General features: G+C 45.6%; 1 protein-coding gene across 1 annotated transcript in view; it reads left to right on the top strand.

Annotated features, from left to right (window-relative positions):
• IQGAP1 (IQ motif containing GTPase activating protein 1) overlaps positions 1-21,819 on the top strand; it is a 116,996-nt gene that overhangs the window by 60,707 nt on the left and 34,470 nt on the right. Inside the window, exons 17-24 of the mRNA XM_081964901.1 lie at positions 7,136-7,303; positions 8,420-8,562; positions 9,444-9,614; positions 12,500-12,583; positions 19,970-20,041; positions 20,134-20,203; positions 20,812-21,020; positions 21,581-21,736. Coding sequence (XP_081821027.1) covers positions 7,136-7,303; positions 8,420-8,562; positions 9,444-9,614; positions 12,500-12,583; positions 19,970-20,041; positions 20,134-20,203; positions 20,812-21,020; positions 21,581-21,736 — 1,073 coding nt within the window. The remainder of the gene's footprint in view (positions 1-7,135; positions 7,304-8,419; positions 8,563-9,443; positions 9,615-12,499; positions 12,584-19,969; positions 20,042-20,133; positions 20,204-20,811; positions 21,021-21,580; positions 21,737-21,819) is intronic.

The raw sequence follows: 21,819 nt of genomic DNA on the forward strand, positions 1-21,819 counted from the left end.
AGCTTGTTTGCCCACCGCCCCATGGAACTGAGAAGGGGGTCCCAGGGCAGTTCTAATAAAGGGGCTTGGTTTTTCTTTTTATTGGTATACAGTTATATCTAAAGACAGTGCAAGGCCTATGTTTCACCGCAGCAATAACCCTGTGAGGTAGATCAGACCGAGAGCATGGAACTGTCTCATAGACTGTCCCCTTTCTTTCTTTGATTGAGTGATGGCTTGGGGTGGTTTGGGCTATTGCTATCCCCCAAGAGCCATCTCAGGGAGACTGCCCTTAGCTAGAAACGCCTAGAAAATGCCAACAAAATTGATGAAGAGCAAGAAGTGGGGAGTGGGATAAAAATGAGAGGAGGGATGTCCCTGCGTAGGAAAGGAGGACAGAAGGGCAAGTAATTGGGCACCATGTGTCGCTGCTACTAAAAGGCTTAGCTTGAGATGGAGAATGGCCTCAGTGGGGTCTTCAAAGGGGAAATATTGCTGAAATGCAGGGCTTTGTGGGGATTGACTACAAGCCAGCCCCAAAGCAAGTGATCTTAGGTTTGGGCCTAAGGCTGCAGTCCAGTAACAGTGCATCTGTAGGAGATTACCAGTCCGGTCCTGAGGAAAGGCTCAAATGCATCATCAATCATGAGTCCCTGAGCATCCACAAGAGGCCTAAGTCCAGCCCACCTGGACTTAGGAATACCTTTCTTAACTCCTGCTCATTTCCCTTGACCGTTAGTAGCTCAGATTCTTGTAGAGAGCTTAAGCTTGCAGTAAATCTTTATACACCTTTGAACTGCCTTAATCTCTCCAGCGCTTGGCTGTACCTGGGCATAGGTACCACGGCATGGAATAGAAACATTTTTGAAATTATGAATGAATTTCAAATTGAAAATCACATGTTTTCCAGTGTGTGATGCGGGAGGGGCTATGCGTGGGTATCATGACAGCCTGATTGGTCCAAAGACTGAGGGAAGTTCTTTGCCATGCCTCTTCCTTCCCCTGACTCCCCAGCTTCCTTAAGTCTTTGGTCCAAGCAGACTTTGGTCCAAGCAGACCATTTGGCTCCGGTCTAAGGACATTTTCTATAATTTGGATAATTGGCTAGTTTCTAAATTTCCCAAACAAATTGAGCTGCTGGCTGTAATAAGGGCCTTTGCCCGTTGTCCCTGAGGGGAGTGGAAGCCGGCTCGGCAACTGTCTCCACCCTGATTGCCACAGGGAGTCCTGCCCGGTCCCTGTTAATTTGGCGGTGGCAGGCTCCGGATTTGCAGCTCAGTGGGAGCGGCTGCTCCAGCAGGAGGTTCAGCAGCTCAGAGAGAGCTCCACGCGACACTAGCAGGCTTCAGAGCGATCGGATTGTTGACCGTGGCCATCTTGGGTGGGCATGAGGTGGTGGCCATTTTGGGTGTGGCATCAGTGGCTGAATGATCCCCGGCTTCGCTGCCATTAAACGAGGCCACTGGTGATTCTCCGGAGCACCGGAAGCAGCTGAAGCCATCCTCCCGCAGTCGCTATGCCTGCTGTTTAAAGCAGCCGATTTTCAGCACAACTGCCGGATCATGAGTAGAATAGTGGCCAAGAGGGCTGAGGCAGGGCCAGGCTCACCAGGGGACCACCAGACCTCGGGGGCGGAGGATAATGACCCCAGGCTGCAACTTCCAGGCTCTTGGCTGCTCAGCGTCCTTCCAGAGCACCAGTTCGAGAGACCCGTACCAGCAAGCCCAGCCCTTTGCACAGATCCAGGTCACCAGCCAGAGGCTTCAGCCCTCCTTCTCCCGCGGAGTCTCCTTCAAGGCTCAATAGGCCCTCGAGACAGGAGATTTCCCCATCCACCTCTCTATCTCTCAGGGCAATCAGCTTGAAGGCACCTCTTGTGACTATCTTCCTCCTCTTGACCTGGCTCAGGGCAGGGGCCCATGGGCCCACTGAGGAGGATTTGGAGCTTCTGCCTGATAGTATCAGGAAGGTCATTGCTTCTGCCATCACCAAGGGCATAGCCTCGGGTTTGAAACAAGTGCCTCATTTCCAGGGGTGCAGGGAATCTTGTGAGGGATCTCACTCCCAGTGTTCAGGCTTCCCCTTGGGACAGACCCTTCTCTTGTCAGTGAGGAAACTGTCATGGGGGAGGAGCCCCAACGTGAGGTGGATTTTTCTGAGGATGAGGAGGCACTTCCTCCCGATCCTCTGGCCTTTCCGGGCTTGTTTACCACTTCGCATTTCAAAACGCTCCTGCATAAGGCCAGGGCTACCACCAAGTTTGGGGGAGGGAACCCCTGAGGCTCCCAAGCCGGGGATCCTAATCAGGCCATGTTTTCTAACACTTCTTCCCACAAGCACCCACTCTGTTCCTGGAGATTGTGAAGAAACAATGGGTGCGGCCCTCGGCGTTTCCCAATCGAGGGGGTAACAACCGTCGTTTCTATAATGAACAGTCCTTTTCTCCTGTGTGCTGCTTGGAGAGAATAAGCATGGGTTAAATTAGTCTGGTTGCCAAGGACTGAGTTCAACTTCTTTGGCCACGCCTCCTATTCCTTCTTAAGGTCAGTTTTTAAACTCAGTCTGGCTCATTCAGGACGCAATTAAATGAGCTCCAGCTGTTTTTATTTAATTCAGCTTGGACTCTGCAAATTGACCACAGGTTTGTTATTTTGGTTTGTTGTGCGTTTTTCCTCCCCCCCTTTTTTTCTTGCCTTTAACTGGATCAATCTACAGAGGTGAGAGAGCGAAGAGCGAGCTTGGGGGGGTGATTGCCTCCCCTGCCTTAAGCACGGGGGGCTTGACTAGATGAGGGGTCGCTGCGGGTGTCCGGCGCCACGGACAGCTTCCTCTGTTCCAAGAACTTTAAAGTGTCGGCTCAGAGGTTTTTTCCCTCTTCGCAGATAGTGTGGCTGCGGACACCATTTTGGACCACCCTCCTCCGCGCGCCGCAGCCAATTACAAGCCTCCGCTTTGTGCGCTTTTGCTGGCGACGCCTGTCTGCGCTGCTCGTCTCCTAGGAGGATCACTGCCAGGTGGTGTGTGGGCGTTGTCCGGGTCGCCGGCAGCGTTGCTACCACCCAAGCCTTTAATTTTGTTTCTGGGTGACCAGCATGGGCTGTCTCCCATCGGGGGGGGGGGCAGCTTCAGCAGTTCGCTGATCAATGGGAACTCACCACATCGGACACTTGGGTCCTGCAGATGATGAGGCAGGGCCTCGCCCTCAAATTCATTTCCCTCCCCCTGAGGAACATTATTCGCTGCCCCACTCCCTCCTGCCCAATCAAGAGGGAGCTCATGCACAAGGAGATTCAGCATCTCCTGGACATAAATGCTATAGATAAATGCCAGTGGATCAGGAACAGAGGGGATTTTACTCCATCCTATTCCTGGTACAGAAGAGCTCGGGTGGAGAGCAATATTGGACCTGAAGACCCTCAATTACTACATAACGTACAGGAGGTCCTTGCAGGGATAAGGCCTGGGAATCTACTCACATCAGTGGATCTAAAGGAGGCATACCTGCACATACCAATTTGGCCTCATCATCAAAGGTCCTGAGGTTCTTTTACATAGGCCGACATTACCAATAAAGGGCCATGCCCTTTGGCCTGTTGTTAGCACCCAGGACATTCACCAAAATTATCTCGGTTGTGGCAGCAGACCTCAGAAGAAGGCCAGTAAGACTAGTATGTTACCTAGACAACATTTTAGTTCAATCATCATCCAGGGAACAGGCGGTCCACGACCTCCGCGCCACCATGAAAAGTCTCCAGGTGCACGTGCTTTTTAGAAGTATAGTTATTCTCTGCTATTTAAAAGAAGATACAATAGTACTGGGCCTCTTCAGATCAAGGATTTATTTTTAAGAACTTTTTCATTTTGTTAAGCTGTCTAGAACAATAAAGCAGTCTTTAAAACATAAGTCTAATAAGTTGAACATTCTATAGGCATTTATACTTATTGACTTACCTCCTTGCAGAAAACAGCCTGATTAGAACAAGAAAAAAAAATTGCTTCTGCCTCCCAGCAATTTGCCACGTGGAGCAAACAGCAAGTTTCACTTTCAATTTCTCCTGATCATCAACTGTTTCAGGCTGCAGGGATTATTATAGTTTATTGCAGCTTCCGCAAGCCCCCGTTTGCTGCAAGGAAGAAAATTGCTGGGAGGCAGAGGTCAAAGGGTTGGGTCTGGTGAGTGAGTGGGGTTACATTCAGTGTATAAGACGCACCCAAATTTTCACCCTCTTTTAGGAGGGAAAAAGGTGCATCTTATACTCCAAAAATACAGTACACATCCTAATCCTTCCATGTCACCGCAAGTATCTCAGGTTCTCACAATCGGGGTCCCATTATCAGTACAGGGCCCTTCCATTCAGGTTGGATTTGGCCCCGCGGACTTTCACGAAAGTCCTGGCTGCATTGGTGGCTGACCTACGGTCTGTTCTGGTGAGACTACAATGTTACCTTGACAATGTCCTCATTCAGGCTTATCCCACTCTCAGGCGCTACATGATCTACTCCTCACGATCCGGACGCTACAGACGTTGTGGTTCTCTGTGAACTTTGCAAAAAAGTCATCTGTCACTGTCAACAAGGATACTTCATCTAGGAGCAATCATAGACTCCAAGGCAGGACTGGTGCTGCTATCTCTGGACTGCCGATCCAGCCTACAGGCCTTGGTCCAACAGGTACACGCAAGTCGGTCCATTTCTATCTTGGACCTGTTTTGTCTCCTGGGCAAGATGGTCTCTTGTATCGGGATTGTGCCATGGGCACGCCTACACACCAGGGCTCTTCAGTGGGTATTCCATATCGACACCATCTCCTCAGCAACTCCACGGTTCTCATCAAGTTGCCTGCAGACGACCGACTCTCCCTAAGGTGGTGACTTTCCCCGGCTCTGAATCGGAGATCCGAGTTCAGGGAGCCAGCTTGCATCATGCTCACAATGGATCGAGTCTTTTTGGCTGGGGGACACTGATGGGCTCCCAGCTGGCGCAGGGTCAATAGACCATGTCGGATCTGCGTCACAATATAAACTGGCTGGAATTGAAAGCAATTCATCTCGCACTCCCTCTATTTCTCTTAACCGACCTAACCGACCAACATGTGCTTCTATTGACGGACAACGTCGCCACAAAGACCCATGTGAACTGTCAGGGGCACGCACTTCACAAGCCTATGGCTCGAGGCTCTGAAGCTCGGGTCATGGGTGGAAAACACACCTATCATCAATAGGGCGGAGCACATCTCAGGGATGACCAATCACCAGGCCGATTGGCTCAGCCATGCAACCGTGGACCACAGGGAGTGGCAGGTCCATCCAGATCTATTCCAAAGGATTTGCCAGCAATTCGGCACTCCCCTTGTGGACCTGTTTGCAACTCTGGCAAACGTGCAGCTCCCATGGTTCCTTTCAAGGTTTCCGATGCGGGATGCAGAGGGGCCAGACGCCCTGCAGAGCAGATGGCCGAGCGGACTACTTTATGCATTTTCACCCCTTCCTTTGATTCCAGGGACTCTGAGAAAGGTAGAAGCAGAGAGGGTGGACATAATCCTTCTAGCTCCGAACTGGCCCAGATGGTCATGGTTCGCGGACCTGGTCCAAATGTCAGTCTCGCCCCAATGGAGGATTCTTCAGGAGATCTCCATGTGTCAGGGGCTTCTGGTCCACCCGGACCCCCAGTGGCTCCTCTTAACCGCCTGGCACTTGAGCGGAGCCTCCTGAGGAATGCCAACCTCTCTGCGAAGCTCATTGCGACCATAGAGGTGTCAAGATGCCTGTCAACCACTAGAATTTATGATTCCATGTGGGTTGTGTTTGTTAAATGGTGTTCCTCCTCTAACATTGCAGCGGCTTCGGCCTCCGCCCCTCAGGTCCTTGATTTCTTGCAAGACGGGTTGGACAAAGGGTTGTCCCATTGCACTCTCCATCATCAGGTGGCAGCACTATCTACAGTGCTCACCAGGGAAGGCCTCGTTCCCCTGTCATAGCTTCCAACTGTCAAACAGTTTCTTTGGGGGGCGGTGAACATCCGACCCCTGCGATCCACAGGTTCCCCATCTGGGATCTCCCGTTGGTACTTAGAGCCCTCACAGGGTCTCCCTTCAAACCCTTGAGGTCGGTCCACATTGAAGGTTGCATTACTGATAGCAATTACATCGGCCAGGCGCATATCGGAGCCGGGGGGAGGCCTCTGTCATCCCAAGGGGATCTCTGTGTGTTTCACCAGGTCCGGGTGGTTCTTAAGTTAGACCTGGCTTTCATACCTAAGGTGAACACGCCTTTCCATAGGGCTCAGGAGATCGTTCTCCCAAACCTTTGCCCGGCGCCTTCCCATGATAGGGAATGTCTCTGGCACAGTTTGGATATCCGGCGGGCCCTTCGTATTTATATATGGTGCATGGCCTCAACTCGCCTGTCTGAAGCATTGTTTGTATCCTTCCTCCCTGCCAACTTGGGGGCTAGGGTTACCTCGACAACCATTGGGAGGTGGATCCAGGAAGCCATTGTCACCACCTATGAGGTGTAATCCTCCCCAGGGATTACAGCACACTCCACATGGAGCGCAGCGAGAACAGCAGCGTGGTCCACCAGGGCTCCATTCAAGGATAGTTGCAGGGTGGCCACGTGGTCTACCCTGTCGCCATTCATTTGCCACTACCATCTGAATGCCTTTGCATTAGCTGAGGCATCCTTTGGACGCAGGGTCCTTCAACCAGGTGGTGGCCATCCTAGATCCTACTTCTTAGCTCCTTTCCCTCCCTAGGTACGCTAGCTCGGGTACGTCCCACGCATAGCCCCTTCCACATTATATACTGGAAAACGAACGTTGGTCCTTACCTGAACCTTGATTTTCAGTGTGATGCAGGAGGGACTACATCCCTCCCTATTAAGACATAGATTGTCAGGTGGAGGGCTGGGGGTGGCCTGGTTGTCTTGTGCCTTTCAGGTGGACTGCGTTCTGCGTCCTCAAGGAAACTGGGGAGCCAGGGAAAGGAAGAGGCATGGCAAAGAACTTCCCTCAGTCTCTGGACCAATCAGGCTGTCATGATACCTACGCATAGCCCCTCCCGCATCACACTGAAAATCAACGTTCAGGTAAGGACCAACATTGGTTCCATGAAACATATTCACAGAAAAGCTTTTTTCCCCTATTTTCTTCATCCAAGTTGCCTTAGGAATTTTGGCCATTAACGAGGCAATGGACCAGGGTGACGTTGCAAGGACTCTCAGCTTCCTGCGTTCAGCTGATGTTGGACTGTATGGGGTGACTCCCGAATGTGCCAAAGCATATCATCAGGAACTGACGGCAACAAAAAATGTGAAGCTGGCTTCTGGTAAGAGCACCCTGTTTTGTGACCTGGGAATGGGTTGGTGACACACAAATGATGAGTTGTTTGCAAGTCAGACTATTCGGCCAAATTAACTCTTGACTGTTTTTTTTCATTTATTAAATTGCTGTCCTGCTTTTCTCCAGGAGTTTTAAGGCAGGACACCTAAGTACTTTCTCCTTCAGTCTTTTCCCCAAGGAGCAATCACCCTGTGGAATATGCTGGCTGAGTCTGAATGTCCCACTTGGCTTCTAAGCCAGGGATGGACTTGGACCTGGATTTCAGCAGTCTTAATTGACTGATTTCAAATCATGGGGAGGTAGAACAAGGTTGCCTCTGCAGACATGGGTGGCCAAGGGCAGGCCTCTCCTTTTCACTAAAGAAGGGTTGCTCTGTGGGAGTCTTCTTAGAGTCCTCATCCAGCTTCCAATTGGCTTTCTGATCTTTTCTCACTCTTGCTAATTTTTTTCTTCTTTATCCCCAGAACTACGTAGCTCTTCCAATAGTCAGCTGTTGTTTCCTTTTGTTTTTCCTCTGAGTCAGCCTCAAGTGTACAGTGTTATGTTTTTCATTATATTTTTCTGAAGTAACAAATCATTTTTATTGTACAGTTCTTCAGCGAGTCTGTGACCTATCTTCTTTCTGATTCAGTTTTTGGAATGCACACTTTTATTTCATTGAAGCAGTGCCAAAATTTGATATAAGCTCTTGGTACAGCAATTTCATTGTCTCTTGATGGCTCCAAATAGTTCTGTCCCTATTCAGAATTGCCTACTGTGTGAAACTTGTATTTAACTTTCTTGATTCCATACTACATTTGAATCTAGGACTTCAGTAAAGCATTTGACAAAGTAGACCACAACCTACTATTTGGTAAGATAGAAAAATGTGGGTTACACAGCATAACCGCCAGGTGGATTTGTAACTGGCTGACAAACCACACTCAACATGTAGTCCTCAATAGAACCCATCTACATAGAGGAAAATAAGCAGTGGATACCTCAAGGTTCTGTCTTAGTCCAGTAACCTTCAATATCTTCGTAAATGGCTTAGAATTGATAGAAATTTGAGCTGTGTTGTAAGAGTGAACTCAACACCAGTAAGATTTTCCATTCCTTCTAGGAAACAACAACAGTAATTGGGTGAAACACTGGGTAAAAGGCGGGTACCATTACTACCACAACCTCCAAAGCCAGGATGGAGTCTGGGAGGAGCCTCAGAGATTTGTGCAGAACAGCGTACAGCTCTCTCGGGAGGAGATCCAGGTATGATGCCCTCTAGTTTTCAGCAGCCCTCCTAGGCTATGTTCTGTTGTGTACCAAAGAATGCGGGAAGCGATTAGAAATTCTTCCTTGCCTGGCACAATTATGTATTTGGTCATAAACAAAGCTGTACTTGATTGTAAGCACCATTCTAAAAGTAGCAGATAAATGTAGTAGAATAAGTGAAAACCTATTGCATCTTATTTTAATATTAAATATTTATGTCCACAAAGATGAATGTATGCACAATTACTTTGGTGGAGTGATACTTCTTTCAGAGTGTAAGAATTAACCTTACAAACATTTACCTTTGGTCAAAATGTCTCATTGGTTCCAATATTTGAAGCAATATTTGAATTGTTCCACCTTGTTTTTGTAAGGCATTTTGAATTATTTATTTTATAATATAATACAAAATGAATTAGAGAAATGAAGTGGAACAATCAGGGATTGATTGAATCTGAAAAGCTAATAAAGCAATATTCAGAACATCTACAGCTAATTTATAAGATGTTACTAAAAACCCTAAAGTATGAATAAGAAATTGGTTGTGTGGTTAAATAGGTGCATAGTTTAAACAGAATAATTGATAGGCAGCAGTGAGAAGAACAAAGGGGCATAAATATTACATTTATTGAGGAATTTGGTATATATTTTTTCCATTTCACAGTAGTGTTGATTTTCAAAATAGATAATTCCACATGCCTGGCTTTTGGGAATTTGGGGAACGGACATTGAGTGGATGCTAATCCCTAAATTTGAAATTAGCAAGCCCTCGCCAACTATTTAGCTCCAAATCCGATTCTATGTTATTGGTGGGAAAAGATGCCTCTGTTCCTCTATTATGCAGCACCTGCTTTGTGTTTTCTTCCTGGCAACTGCAGAGCGCCATCTCGGCAGTTACGGCAGCATACAACCGGGAGCAGCTCTGGTTGGCCAATGAAAACCTGATCACCAAGCTACAGGCTCGCTGCCGAGGTTACCTAGTTCGCCAGGACTTCAGGGCCAGAATGCATTTTTTGAAAAAACAAGTCCCTGCCATCACTTGCATCCAGGTGAGATCCATATCAGATGAGTTGAAAAGAAGGACGAAATAATATTAAGGAGATGAAATGTACAGCAAGATTTGGAATATGGTTGTGCTCTGCAGATGTGCCCAGTCCCTCCCTTTTTTTTCATTGGTTATCAATAGCATCGGCTGGTGCCCTTTAGAACAGGGGTTACCAACCTTTTGGACCTCAGAGACCATTACATTCATAATATTAAATCCTGCAGAGCACTAATATGAATACAGCATGCTGCTCACTGACTCAGAGTGACAGGTTGGGGTCCTTCAGGCACTTAGCTTGGCCTCCTGTTTCTGCAACCTTAAATATTCAAAGAGCCATTTGGATCCGTTTCCCACAGAAAACAAAACACCGGGATCTCTCATCTCTCTCTTTCTCTCAGTCTCTCTCTTTCTCTCAGTCTCTCTCTCTCATCTCATGGGCCAGCCAATGTCTTGGGGGTGGAGAGGAAGTCGGGCGTCTCCCAGTCACGCAGCACCAACAAGGGCTGGAAGAACACGCAAGATCCAGCAAGAGATGAAGCTTTGGTCCCGCTCTGGAATATGGAGCAACTCTCCATCCCCCACCCTTCCCTTCTCAGGTCAGAGGCCAGGGACAGTTTAGCCAACAGGAAGCTACAGCAGGGGGACAAAAGAGCTGTGGATTGCTGACACCTATTGCTTCGGCCAGCCTGTGCCGCCTCCCCTTGCCGCAACAGCACTATTACCTCATTCCAGCTGGTGAGGACTGTGATACTCCTGGCATGTTGCACCTTCAAGTTGCACGTACCTCCCTCTACATGAGCTGCCTGCCCGGTCCCATATTTCAGAGCTCTAGCCACAGGACTGACCCATTGGTCATTCCGGAGCAGATAATCCACCTGTGTGCGCCACGGACCACCCAAACTTTCTTGCGGACCACCAGTAGTTGGTGACGTCTGCTTTAGAACATCCTGCCCTCCACAATTAGATCTGCCCCTCTTCTCTCCTTCCGTGGGAGCCTAAAGACCTGGCTCTGCCAGTTGGCCTGGGGTTCAAAAGGGAGTTCCACACCGGAGGCAGATGCTGTATTGATGGCAGATTCCACTCGCACAGCCTCTCCTCTCCTCTCCACCCATCCATCTTTTGGTTATCACATTGATGTTTTCTTGTTGCTTTCTTTCTTTTTTTTTATTTTGTTGCTCTGTTGTTTTATGTTGTGTTTACATTTCTTTTTGTTTCTTCCTTTTTATTGTGGAACTGGCCTAGAGTAACCCAATGGCAAGATAGGTGGCAAATAAATTTAATAAATAAATAAATATTATATGATTCCAGTGGCCACCCTGCTGGCTGAGATGTCCTGTCCAAATGAAGAAAATATGCAAACTCTGTTGTGAAACCAAGAAAGGGAACTGAGCCTCTGGTCCTTTGCTAGAAGGAAGAGCTCCAGTCTGGCATATGAGATGTCTACAGCTCTTCTTCTTGAATCCTTTCACTAGGTGAAACGGTGCCTCACAGGACAACAGCTTTTGAGCCAAGGTCCCCTCGATGGGCTCACGTACAGAAAGTCTGTGACTCACGTGGAATTGAAATGAGGGAAATTTTATAAAATATTTTATAACAAAAATTATCATAAAACATTTTGTGACATAATATAAAACATTTTCCGATGTTTGAATGCACTATACAGTTCAATATGGGCGATGTTCAAGGCAGATACTTTTCTGAATATCTCCCTGATTTTTAAAGAATTTTCCCAACGAAGGCAATACATTAGAAAGTCTGTTATTGTTGAAGGCATTGAGGAATCTGCTAAGAAAATACCTCTGAAGGATGACCTGGGACGGGGGGTGTGTGTGTCAAGGCTTGTCTCGCAAGGATTAAAAGGGGCATTGGAGAGAATCCCAATTCCAAGCCAGGTAGGAAACTACTACCACAGCAGTCCTAGCAGATTGTTACCCAGCCTTGGTTGAAACACATCGATAAAAGAGAGCCCACACCTCCCAAGGAGTCTGTGCCAGATAATGTTTTAACCAGTCTCTCTGATAGCTTCATCAGGTTTTTCTGGAACTGTTGCCAATCTCAGACAAAATCCCTTAACTCTTAATTCTAGTTACACCATGTTATCTAAGTCTTTTTCCATCTCTTAATGTTTCTATCTCAAAGTCTAAAATGTCTACTTTTTCCTTAATTTAACTTCTCCAGAAGTTACATATTCATTTCTTCTTCTTCAAAGTTACAAAAATCTCTCTTCCATTTTCCCTTCAAGTGTAATCAAGTCTCTGTTGATAATTTCACTAACTGATGATGTCTAGTTATTCTGCTGTTTGGAAGGTCTCTGTATAGCTGTCAGAGTATTTGCATCCAAATGTGCTTCAAAAAGTAGAATGTAGATTGAGCATAGTGTCCATCATAGAGGCTCTGCCTGAGGATAAGAGCTTGATATTTCTCCTTTGGCTTCTGCCTATACATCTACAGTTGCCCACAGGTTCTCTCCTGTGATTTCTTCACAGGGAGCAGCGTTCTGGACTAAATGTGGCAATCCTTTGCTTCTCCTTCATCAGAGAAGCTGATCTGGGCTCACCGACCTATCACCAGTCTCCGCCTCAGTGTTTTTTTCTGATCATCAGAGGCATTTCAAATTACCATTTTCCCCACCCAGAAGTTTTGAATTCTATTTTTTTTTAAACAGTATTTCTTATGTCTATCTTGGGACAGAGCCAGAATAGCTCACTAGCCTTGTCTTGGGTTGGCCTGACTGTTAAGAATGACAGCAGATGGGATGAGAGGATGAGCACTCAGCTGGTTTAGTTTGAGGATACAAATTGTGGATCAGTCCAGCAGATCACTGATGGGAGGGGTTCATACTAGATCATCTGGGGCCTTTGGGAACGCTAACACTTTATTCTGTTTTAGTCTCAGTGGCGTGGCTACAAGCAGCGCAAAGCATACCAAGATCGTTTGAAGTATTTGCAGACTCACACAGGAGAAGCAGTGAAGGTAACTCTTCCTGGCCAAGTTGTGGAACAGAATGTCTCAGTCTCTTCAGATAAACCCAAGAGTTAAAGCTTCAGAGTACCTTCTGTGGTGCTTTCTCTCTCCCGGGTTAGTGATGTTTGGGGCTTCAGCCTCATTCCATCTTCCTTGAGAGGATCTGTAAGGACCTGTCCCAGCTGGTTCCTCAGGAAAGCAAAACTTTTGACTCCATTGAGTTGAATCTAAAGAACTTTTAACAATCAAAAGAGAGTAAAGTCAGGTGGAATTTGAAGTTCCTGTGCAAAGCACAAAGCAATTCTTCCATTTCCCCAAACCCAACCCCCCCTGAACAGTCCACAGGCAGTCAATGTGATGCAGCAAGGAGGTTTTGGGAACGCTGAGGTGCTAGGCAGATAACAGGTCACTCTCAGGCACGATGGCTTTGGAACAGGGCTGGAACTGGCTGGGAGGGAGTCTGTGAAGACAATCCCCCTCCTTAATTCCCAAGCGTACAGCAAAAGTGAAAGCATGCGAGGAATGTCAGCCTCCTCCCTTCCGTCCAACAGAGTGGCAGGACACAGTGGTGGACCTGACAGGATCAGATGCAGATCTTAAGGCACTGCATATTTTTTGTTTGGATATAGGAAACAAGCCTGTTTGTGGTCAGGTCAGTTCGGTTTAGCATCACGCATGTTCATAGTTTTTTTAAAAAATTAAAGTTTTTATTTTTTTAAATGCAAATAATACTAACATAGACATATATATCTAAATACAAAAAAAAAAGAAAAAGAAAAAAAACTAATATTACAGTGCACCCCCCACCCCCTGGAGACCCTGTTTTTCCCTCCTTATATTTCTTCTTCTATAACAACTAAATATAGTTGTAAATAACTAAATAACTAAATATATATAATATATTCCAATTGTGCCCTTATACCCTCCAAAACAGCATATATTCTTGAGTAGGTTTATTCCCTTTGCCTTCTGCCAACATTGATTTTATAAAATCCCCCCATATTTCATTATAATTGTTTGCTTTGATCATCCCTTTTTAAAATTTAATTTCCATTGTTGATTTATCATTTGTTGCCACACTCCAAATTTCATCATGCCACTTATTTCTTTGAATATCCCAATTTCATCCCCAATATTTAGCCATCACTAATCTAGCTGCCATTATCAAATTTATAATAAATTCCTTTTTTCCATCAGCAACAGTAATGCAATTCTTTGTGACATGACTAAATTTACATTCAAGAGTGCTCTGATTTATCTAAACACCATGTCCCATATTTTTGTGCAGTATCACAATCCCACCACATATGTTTGTATGTTCCAACCTCTTTCTTGCACCTCCAACAAATATTTGTATATTTATCATCTATTTGATTTAATTTATGTGGTGTTAGGTACCACCTCCATATCACTTTATATCCATTTTCCTTAACTCTAACTGACATATTCTTATATACTCTTCTATTCCAAATATTTTTCCAATCAGTGTCATTTATTTCTCCTAAATCTGATTCCTAAATTAATTTTAAACCCCTTACCCGCTCTTCTAATTCAGTTAATATTCTATATATTTTCCCAATTCTTCCTTTCCCTATATATTCTTCATTCACCTCACATTCTTTTATAATCATTTCAAATTTTGTTAACTGTCTATCTTTCTCCTCAAATCTTTCTTCCACTTTTATCCATTTCTCTAATTGTATTAAATTCAAGCAATTTAATTTAATATCTGATAAAACATTCTTTAGTTGTGTTATATGTCAGGGTTCCAAATAGCATCCAAAATAAAATAAGAATCTGAGGCAAGAGTTTCCTCAAAATTCCAATTTATTAAAAGAGCCATGTTGGCACATCGGTAACGACTAGCATATATGTGCAACAAATTACTACCTACTACAGGTAATACCTTTGTATTACTACCTTCCTCTTCATTTATAGTCCATATTTCTTTTAATTCCCTTTCCATTTTTTCTAAAATATATTTATTTCTAAAAATCCTCAAATCCATTCTCCACCTACGTGCCTGTTTATAATTACAATCTATTTCCGTATCCAGAGTTACCATTGCATGATCAGATATTTTAATTATTTTTATCTCTGCTCTCATTATTTTAGATAATATTTCTGGTGTTACAAACATATAGTCCATTCTTGTAAAAATTTTATGTCTACCAGAAAAATATGTATAACTTTTTTGATTACCACGTAATTCTCCCCAAACATCTTTCAGTCTGTTTCTATTTTTTAAAAAAATCTTAAATCTGCATTATTATATTTTATTTCCACTTTGATGGATTGGATTTGTCAATTCCGTTATCCATGTGAATCCATGTCAATATTATAATCACCTACCATTATCACTTTTTTGAACTTCTATTTCTTTATATATCCTATTATAAAACACTCTTTGATTTATATTAGGTGCATACAAGTTTACTAAGGTAACCGCTTGTCCATAAAACAGGCCTTGAATTACAAGAAATATTCCCATTTCATCTCTTTTTATGGCTTTTATCATAAATTCATATCTTTTAGCTACAAGGATTGCTATTCCTTTTGTTTTTGAAGTATTAAATACCTTTTCATATACATCAGCCCAGTATAACTTACCATATTTTTCGGAGTATAAAACGCACATTTTTCCCTCCAAAAAGAGTCTGAAAATCTGGGTGCGTCTTATACACTGAATACAGCGTTTTTTGCCTCCTGAAACCCCGCCCCCTTCACCAAAATGGCCATGCGGAGCCTGTAGAAGGCTTTCAGAGAGTTCCTGGGGGCTGGGAAGGGCAGAAATAAGTGAGAAAAGGGTCATTTTTTGCTCAATTCCTCCCCCCAGCCCCCAGGAGCACTCTATAAACCTCCTAAAGGCTATCCATGCAATTTTTTGGTAAAAAATGGGCCCGTTTTTTGCTCGTTTTGCCCCCCCCTTCCCAGGAGCACACTGCAAGCCCCCTATTCATGCCTTTTTAAAAAACGGGCCCGTTTTTGCGAAAAACGGGCTGTTTTGGGAAGGTTTGCAGAGTGCAAAAACTTTTTTTTTAATTTGCCTCTTCAAAACCTTGGTGCATCTTATACTCCGAAAAATATGGTAAGTTCATTCACTCCTTCTTTCTTTTGGTGTGTTTCTTGTAAAAATACAATGTCTATATTATATTTATAATAAGTATACATATTACCCCAAAACATAAACAACCTCTTACCCACCCATAAACATATATAATGTCCCCTTTTCTTCTTTAGGAGATCTTCCTGTTCTCCGCCACATAGGGCCTCCAGGGGAGAGAAGAGGAGCCATCTATACACATCCCTTAAGCATCTTTACTCTATTTCTATACCCAAACATATGTTATTACGCATATTCCTTAATATACAAATATTTATATACTATCCCTACAGCGAACTTGTAACTCCTGTTCCTTCATCCAGCCTCCCTTTCGCCCATAGATCATCTTTCTTCTTCTCCATCTCCCTTCTTGAGAATTTTGACATCTCATTCAGTTTCTGTATTTGCTCCATGAACTCTTCCTTATTGATGATTCCAAGCTCCCTTAATTTCTCCATCGCCTCCTCCTTTGCTTCAACTCTATAAAATCTTCCCCCATATGGAAATCTCAAAAAAACCTGGATAACCCCAGTTATCCTTAATATTATTTTTCTTCAGTAACTGAAGAAATTCAGTAATTTCTTCATCCAAAAAGAGCCTTTTAAGAGTTTTGCAGTTTATAGTCATTAACATCACCTCCTCCTTTGTCTCATCTTTATCAACTTATCTCCAAAAATGCAATTTAATAAAACTAAATAAATCTAATGGCAGCAGTTAACTTTATTACACACACCTTATCAAGGCTCTGTCTTAAAAATATTTAGTTCTCCAAGCCTCAATACTTAGACTGAAAGAAGGGAGTGTGAAGGCCTTCACACTATACACTCATAAATCAGCTAATATCTTCTCAGCTGTACTCCTTTAAACTCTTTCCAAGTTCTTTCTCAATCTTCAATCATAGGGCCCTTCCTCTCCCTTCCGCCTTCAAAGGCCTCTCAAGTCTCTTAATCAAACATCCCTCAAAGTTCCTCTGAGAAAATGTCCAATTCCAAATCAAATACAGTCCGATCTTCAGGAGAAAAGCAAGGGAAATAACTCACGTTTCAAAATCTCTCAACTTTCATCATCTTTAGATGGATGTTATATTTTTTAAATCCATTCTCTGCAATGGTCCGGAGGAGGCAGAAATTCAGCATCTGTTGTCCATTCCGCTGCCCCCCCTGCCCCCCACATGTTCATAATTGATTAAATGTTGAAGATTATTGCAGCATAAATTAAAAGAGGAAGAAGGTTGGTTAAGAAATAGGAAATATAACTAAATATGTTTATAATTACCGTATTTTTCGCCCTATAAGACGCACTTTTTTACTCCAAAAAAGAGGGTAAAAATCTGAGTGCGTCTTATAAGCCGAATGTAGCCACCTGGGTCCACTGTTCCCTGTAAGGTGCGCGGCAACAAAACACCGCACGGCAGTTTCCAACTGCCGCGCGGTGTTTTGTACTGTCACAGGCTAGAACTGGCCGCCCGCAAATGACCTCCTTGGACTTGTTTTGGTGAGCGCGGGGTGACTGACTCTAGTTCAGCAAAGCAAGCCCGGGGAGGTCCTTTGTGGGTGGCCAATCCTAGCTGCTTGCGCCCGGCGCTGCGGCTAAAATAAACCCTCAAAGCCCCTGCTGCTACTGGAATATCTGCTGCTGCCTCCTCCTCCTCTAACAGCACCACATTTGCTGCCCGACGCTGCGGCAGATTTCCTGACAGTGAGAAGTGAAGCCGCCAAAGCTCCCGTCAAAGCTCCAGCCCATGGCAGCGGCGGCACATTTGGAGTGAAGCCGCCAAAGCTCCCGCAGGCGCCCCCATCCATGGCAGCAGCGGCGGCACGTCCCCCTCCACTCGGAGCATCTGAGCTGGGCACCGGGTTACCCTGCTGCCCCCTCCTCCTCCTCCGTGCCTTTGAGAAGCCATGAGGCTTTTTTCCCCCCTGCTGCCCTCCGCCGCCTTCCTACTGGCTCCCGCGGCTCATGGCTCCTCAAAAGCACAGCAGAGGAGGAGGGGGCAGGGCTAATGGGGCTCAGCTCAGATGCTCTGAACAGAGGGGGAGGCGCCGCCACCGCTGCCACGGGAGGGAGCCAGTAGGAAGGTGGAGGAGGGCAGCAGGGGGAAAAAAGCCTCATGGGGGACGCGCCGCCGCCGCTGCCATGGGCAGGAGCTTTGGCAGCTTCACTTCTCACTTCTCGCGCGTTCCCCTCCACTCGGAGCATCTGAGCTGGGCAGCGCGTTACCCTGCTGCCCCCTCCTCCTCCGCCGTGCTTTTGAGAAGCCATGAGGCTTTTTTTTCCCCTGCTGCCCTCCGCCGCCTTCCTACTGTCTCCTGCAGCCTCATGGCTCCTCAAAAGCACAGCAGAGGAGGAGGGGGCAGGGGTAACAGGGCTCAGCTCAGATGCACCGAACAGAGGGGGAGGCGCCGCCCATCTAGCGTTCTCCACCCCCAACCCCAAATCTCTCCGGATCTGCTTATTGCTATTGCTGCTATTGCGCCCAGCTACTGTATCTCTTTGCTGCATGACAGATCCGGGCGGATTGGGGGTGGGTGGGTGGAGAACGCTAGATTGGAAAGTTAATGTTTTAGATGAGCCACCGGCTGGAGGGCTGGGGCCATGCAAGAAGCCCGCTCAGGCAGGGAAGGAGGGAAGGCGGGGAGGAGGGAGTGAGGATAGGAGGAGGAGGGAGTGAGGGAGTTGGGGGTGGAGAACGCTAGATGGGACACAATCAAATTTGATTCAAAGGCTTTGCCTACTGAGATCGGTGCGCTGCCATCCAAAATGCTATTACTACGATCTCTGCCGCCTGGAACCGCCCGGGAAGCAGCAGGTAAAGCGGCCGCTGCAGCGATCGTGGTACCAGCATTTTGGATGGCAGCGCACCGATCTCAGTAGGCAAAGCCTTTGAATCAAGTTTGATTGTGTCCCATCTAGCGTTCTCCACCCCCAACCCCAAATATCTCCGGATCTGCTTATTGCTATTGCTGCTATTGCGCCCGGCTACTGTATCTCTTTGCTGCATGACAGATCCGGGCGGATTGGGGGTGGGTGGGTGGAGAACGCTAGATTGGAAAGTTAAAAGTTTTAGATGAGCCACCGGCTGGAGGGCTGGGGCCATGCAAGAAGCCCGCTCAGGCAGGGAAGGAGGGGAGGAGGGAGTGAGGATAGACAAGTAAGAGGGAAAGTGGAAAGAAAGCAGGAGGGCAGAAGGGAGGTGGAAGGAAGGAAAGAAAAGCAGACACGCTGGAGGGAAAGAGGAAAGAAGGCAAGCAGGCAGGAAGGAGGCAGAAGGAAGGAGGGAAGGATGGAACTGGAAGGGAGGCAGGGAAGGAGGGAGGGAGAAAGGAAGGATAGGAGGATAGGGAAAGAGGAAAGAAGGCAGGCAGGCAGAAGGGAGGGAGGTGCAAGGAAGGAAGGAAGCATAGATAAGCAGGAGGGAAAGAAGGCAGGCAGGCAGGAGGAAAGAGGAAGGAGGGAACTGGAAGGGAGGCAGGAAGGAAGGGAAGGAGGAAGGGAGGGTGGAAGGAAGGATAGACAAGTAAGAGGGAAAGAGGAAAGAAAGCATCTGAAAGCATCACGAGTCTTCAGGGAAAAGATGGATACATTGTGAAAACTCAGCTGTCAGTTGATCTTAATGTTATGAAATGAAAAGTATGCCATTTGCAATTAACTTGGCATAAAATAATTCATTTGCATTTAATTGTTATTGTTCAAAGAATGTTCGGAAAAATGTTCGGCCCTCCAGCATGCTCACTTCATCCAATCTGGCCCTCTTTGAAAAAAGTTTGGACACCCCTGTGTTACATGGTTGACATAAAATTGTTCTTAAACTGCTGTTAACTTTATACAGTTGATATAAAATATTTTACTATATTTTTATACAGTTGATATAAAATATTTTACTATAATATTTTACTATTTGGTTCAGAATCTAGATTTTCCTCCTTTAAAATTGGGTGCGTCTTTTATTCCGGAGCGTCTTATAGGGCGAAAAATACGGTACTTGCAAAAGTAAAGTGAGCACTACAATTCAATTGTAGTTTTTAAAAGTCACCCTGGAGGACATGGCTAATTTAAGTATAAATTTAAAACATTTTAGTTAGCAGGCAGATATTTCCAGAGGGAAACAGATATTTAATAAAGTTAGCATTGAGGCACAATGTTCTAGCACTTGTTTTGCCAGAGATTCAAATCCCCCAAGTTGGGTTCCATGGTCCTTTCCAATTCTGGTATTCTGCTAAGTCACAAACTCTTCCATTGCTACTGAGCTTTGGTGTTTTTCTTCCTGATTCTGGTGATTTTTTCCCCCATAGATTCAAGCAATGACTAGGATGTATCAGGCCCGAAAACGGTACAGAGATCGGTTACAATTTTTCCGGGATCATGTAAGAGTCATTTTGCCTACACAAATGCATTGATACATTAGAAATATTAGTGAACTAGGATGAAAACTGTCTGCCCTCTGCTTTCTACCTAGATCAATGACATTGTGAAAATTCAAGCCTTTATTCGTGCTAATAAAGCTCGTGACGACTACAAAACTCTAAGTAAGTACTGCAGAAGGCGTGCCCTTAGAATTATATCCTGGACTCCACCTTAAAATTGTTTCTGTAATTGGAAATGTGACGTTCCCTGGTGTTGTATGCAGAGGCTAGTGCTGGTGATTTGGAGCAAAATCAAGAGGAATCAAGATCCTCACAAATAACCCTGGTGGATGAGTATAGAAGAAAAATGTGTATAGTAGGGATGCAGGGATCTATAGCAAAGGGGGCCTCAAAGGGGGCAGAAAGATAGGTGTTGCTAAAGCTGGGGAGTCTCAGAATGCTAGAGTTGGGGGGAGGGCCATAGAGCCGTGCAGAAACGTTCTATGTGCTACTCACTGCTTAGCATGAAGGACAGCCAATCCTCTCTCTCAACCATACAATACAGAGGTTGTTCCAAAGGTTCCTGCCTTTCTTCCCTTCCATTATTTTTATCAGCGTAGGGAGTGAATAGTGTGAGCAGGAGAGGGAGGAGGATGGAGTTCTGTGTTGGAGGGTGCTCCATGACCTGCTATGGGATGCTGCTGGATCTGCGGAAACAACATATATAAAGGTTTGACTTTTCCACCAACAAGATATCAGATGGACCATTTTTCACTCTTTTCATTCTACAGTAAGTGCTGAAGAACCCCCCATGGCTGTAGTCCGAAAGTTTGTTCACTTGCTGGATCAAAGTGATCAAGATTTTCAAGAGGAACTAGATTGGATGAAGTTGCGTGAGGAGGTTGTGACGCTAATTCGCTCCAATCAGCAGCTGGAGAATGACCTCAACCTCATGGATATCAAAATTGGATTGCTGGTGAAAAATAAAATCACATTGCAGGTACTCTACACCAGTGGTGGGATACGAGCGGTATGTCCCAGTTCAGGCGTACCGGTGCCTGCTGGGAGCACCAAGTAGCATTCCGGTACAGTGCTCCGGAGGGCCCACCTGCCTGCCCACTCTCCTATTTCAGCTGAGCGTATGGCCCCTGGGCAAAGCCCCGCTGAGCAGCTGGAGCATCACGGGCAGTGAGTAAGCATGCACATGGTGGGTGCCTGGCCCCGCTGCAGCATACCGGTTGCAACGGGATCTGGAACCCACCACTGCTCTACACATACTCTCAGAAAGTGATCAGAAGAACCTGTAAGATTGCCATTTTTTTTACACAAATATAACTTAAGACGGACTTTATTTGTTGACAGTTTGTACATTTTAGAAAAAGTGTCTTGAAGTGCTTAAGGATAGAATTATCTCTCCTGCCTCCTTAGATCCATACTCCCAGGGTCTGGGTGTCTTAAACTTTGGAGGAATTTTGCATACTGAACTTTCCATAATTAAGCAATATCCAATCTCAAAGAGCAGTCAGGTCTTGAATTGTTCCATCCTCTGATCTTCTACAGGAAGTTGTGTCTCACAGTAAGAAGCTCACTAAAAAGAACAAAGAACAGTTATCTGACATGATGATGCTGAACAAGCAAAGGGGGGGCTTGAAGGCTCTGAGCAAGGAGAAGAGAGAAAAGTTGGAAGCCTATCAGCATCTCTTCTATTTGCTACAGGTAAGACGAAGGAGCCCCTTGGAGTTCATTGTGCTGCTTCATTTCCCAATGCATCTCACCCATGTCTTCTTTCTGTTTTCCTG

Source organism: Natrix helvetica (genome assembly GCF_964273705.1).
Source record: "Natrix helvetica genome assembly, chromosome: 12".
NCBI lineage: Eukaryota > Metazoa > Chordata > Lepidosauria > Squamata > Natricidae > Natrix > Natrix helvetica.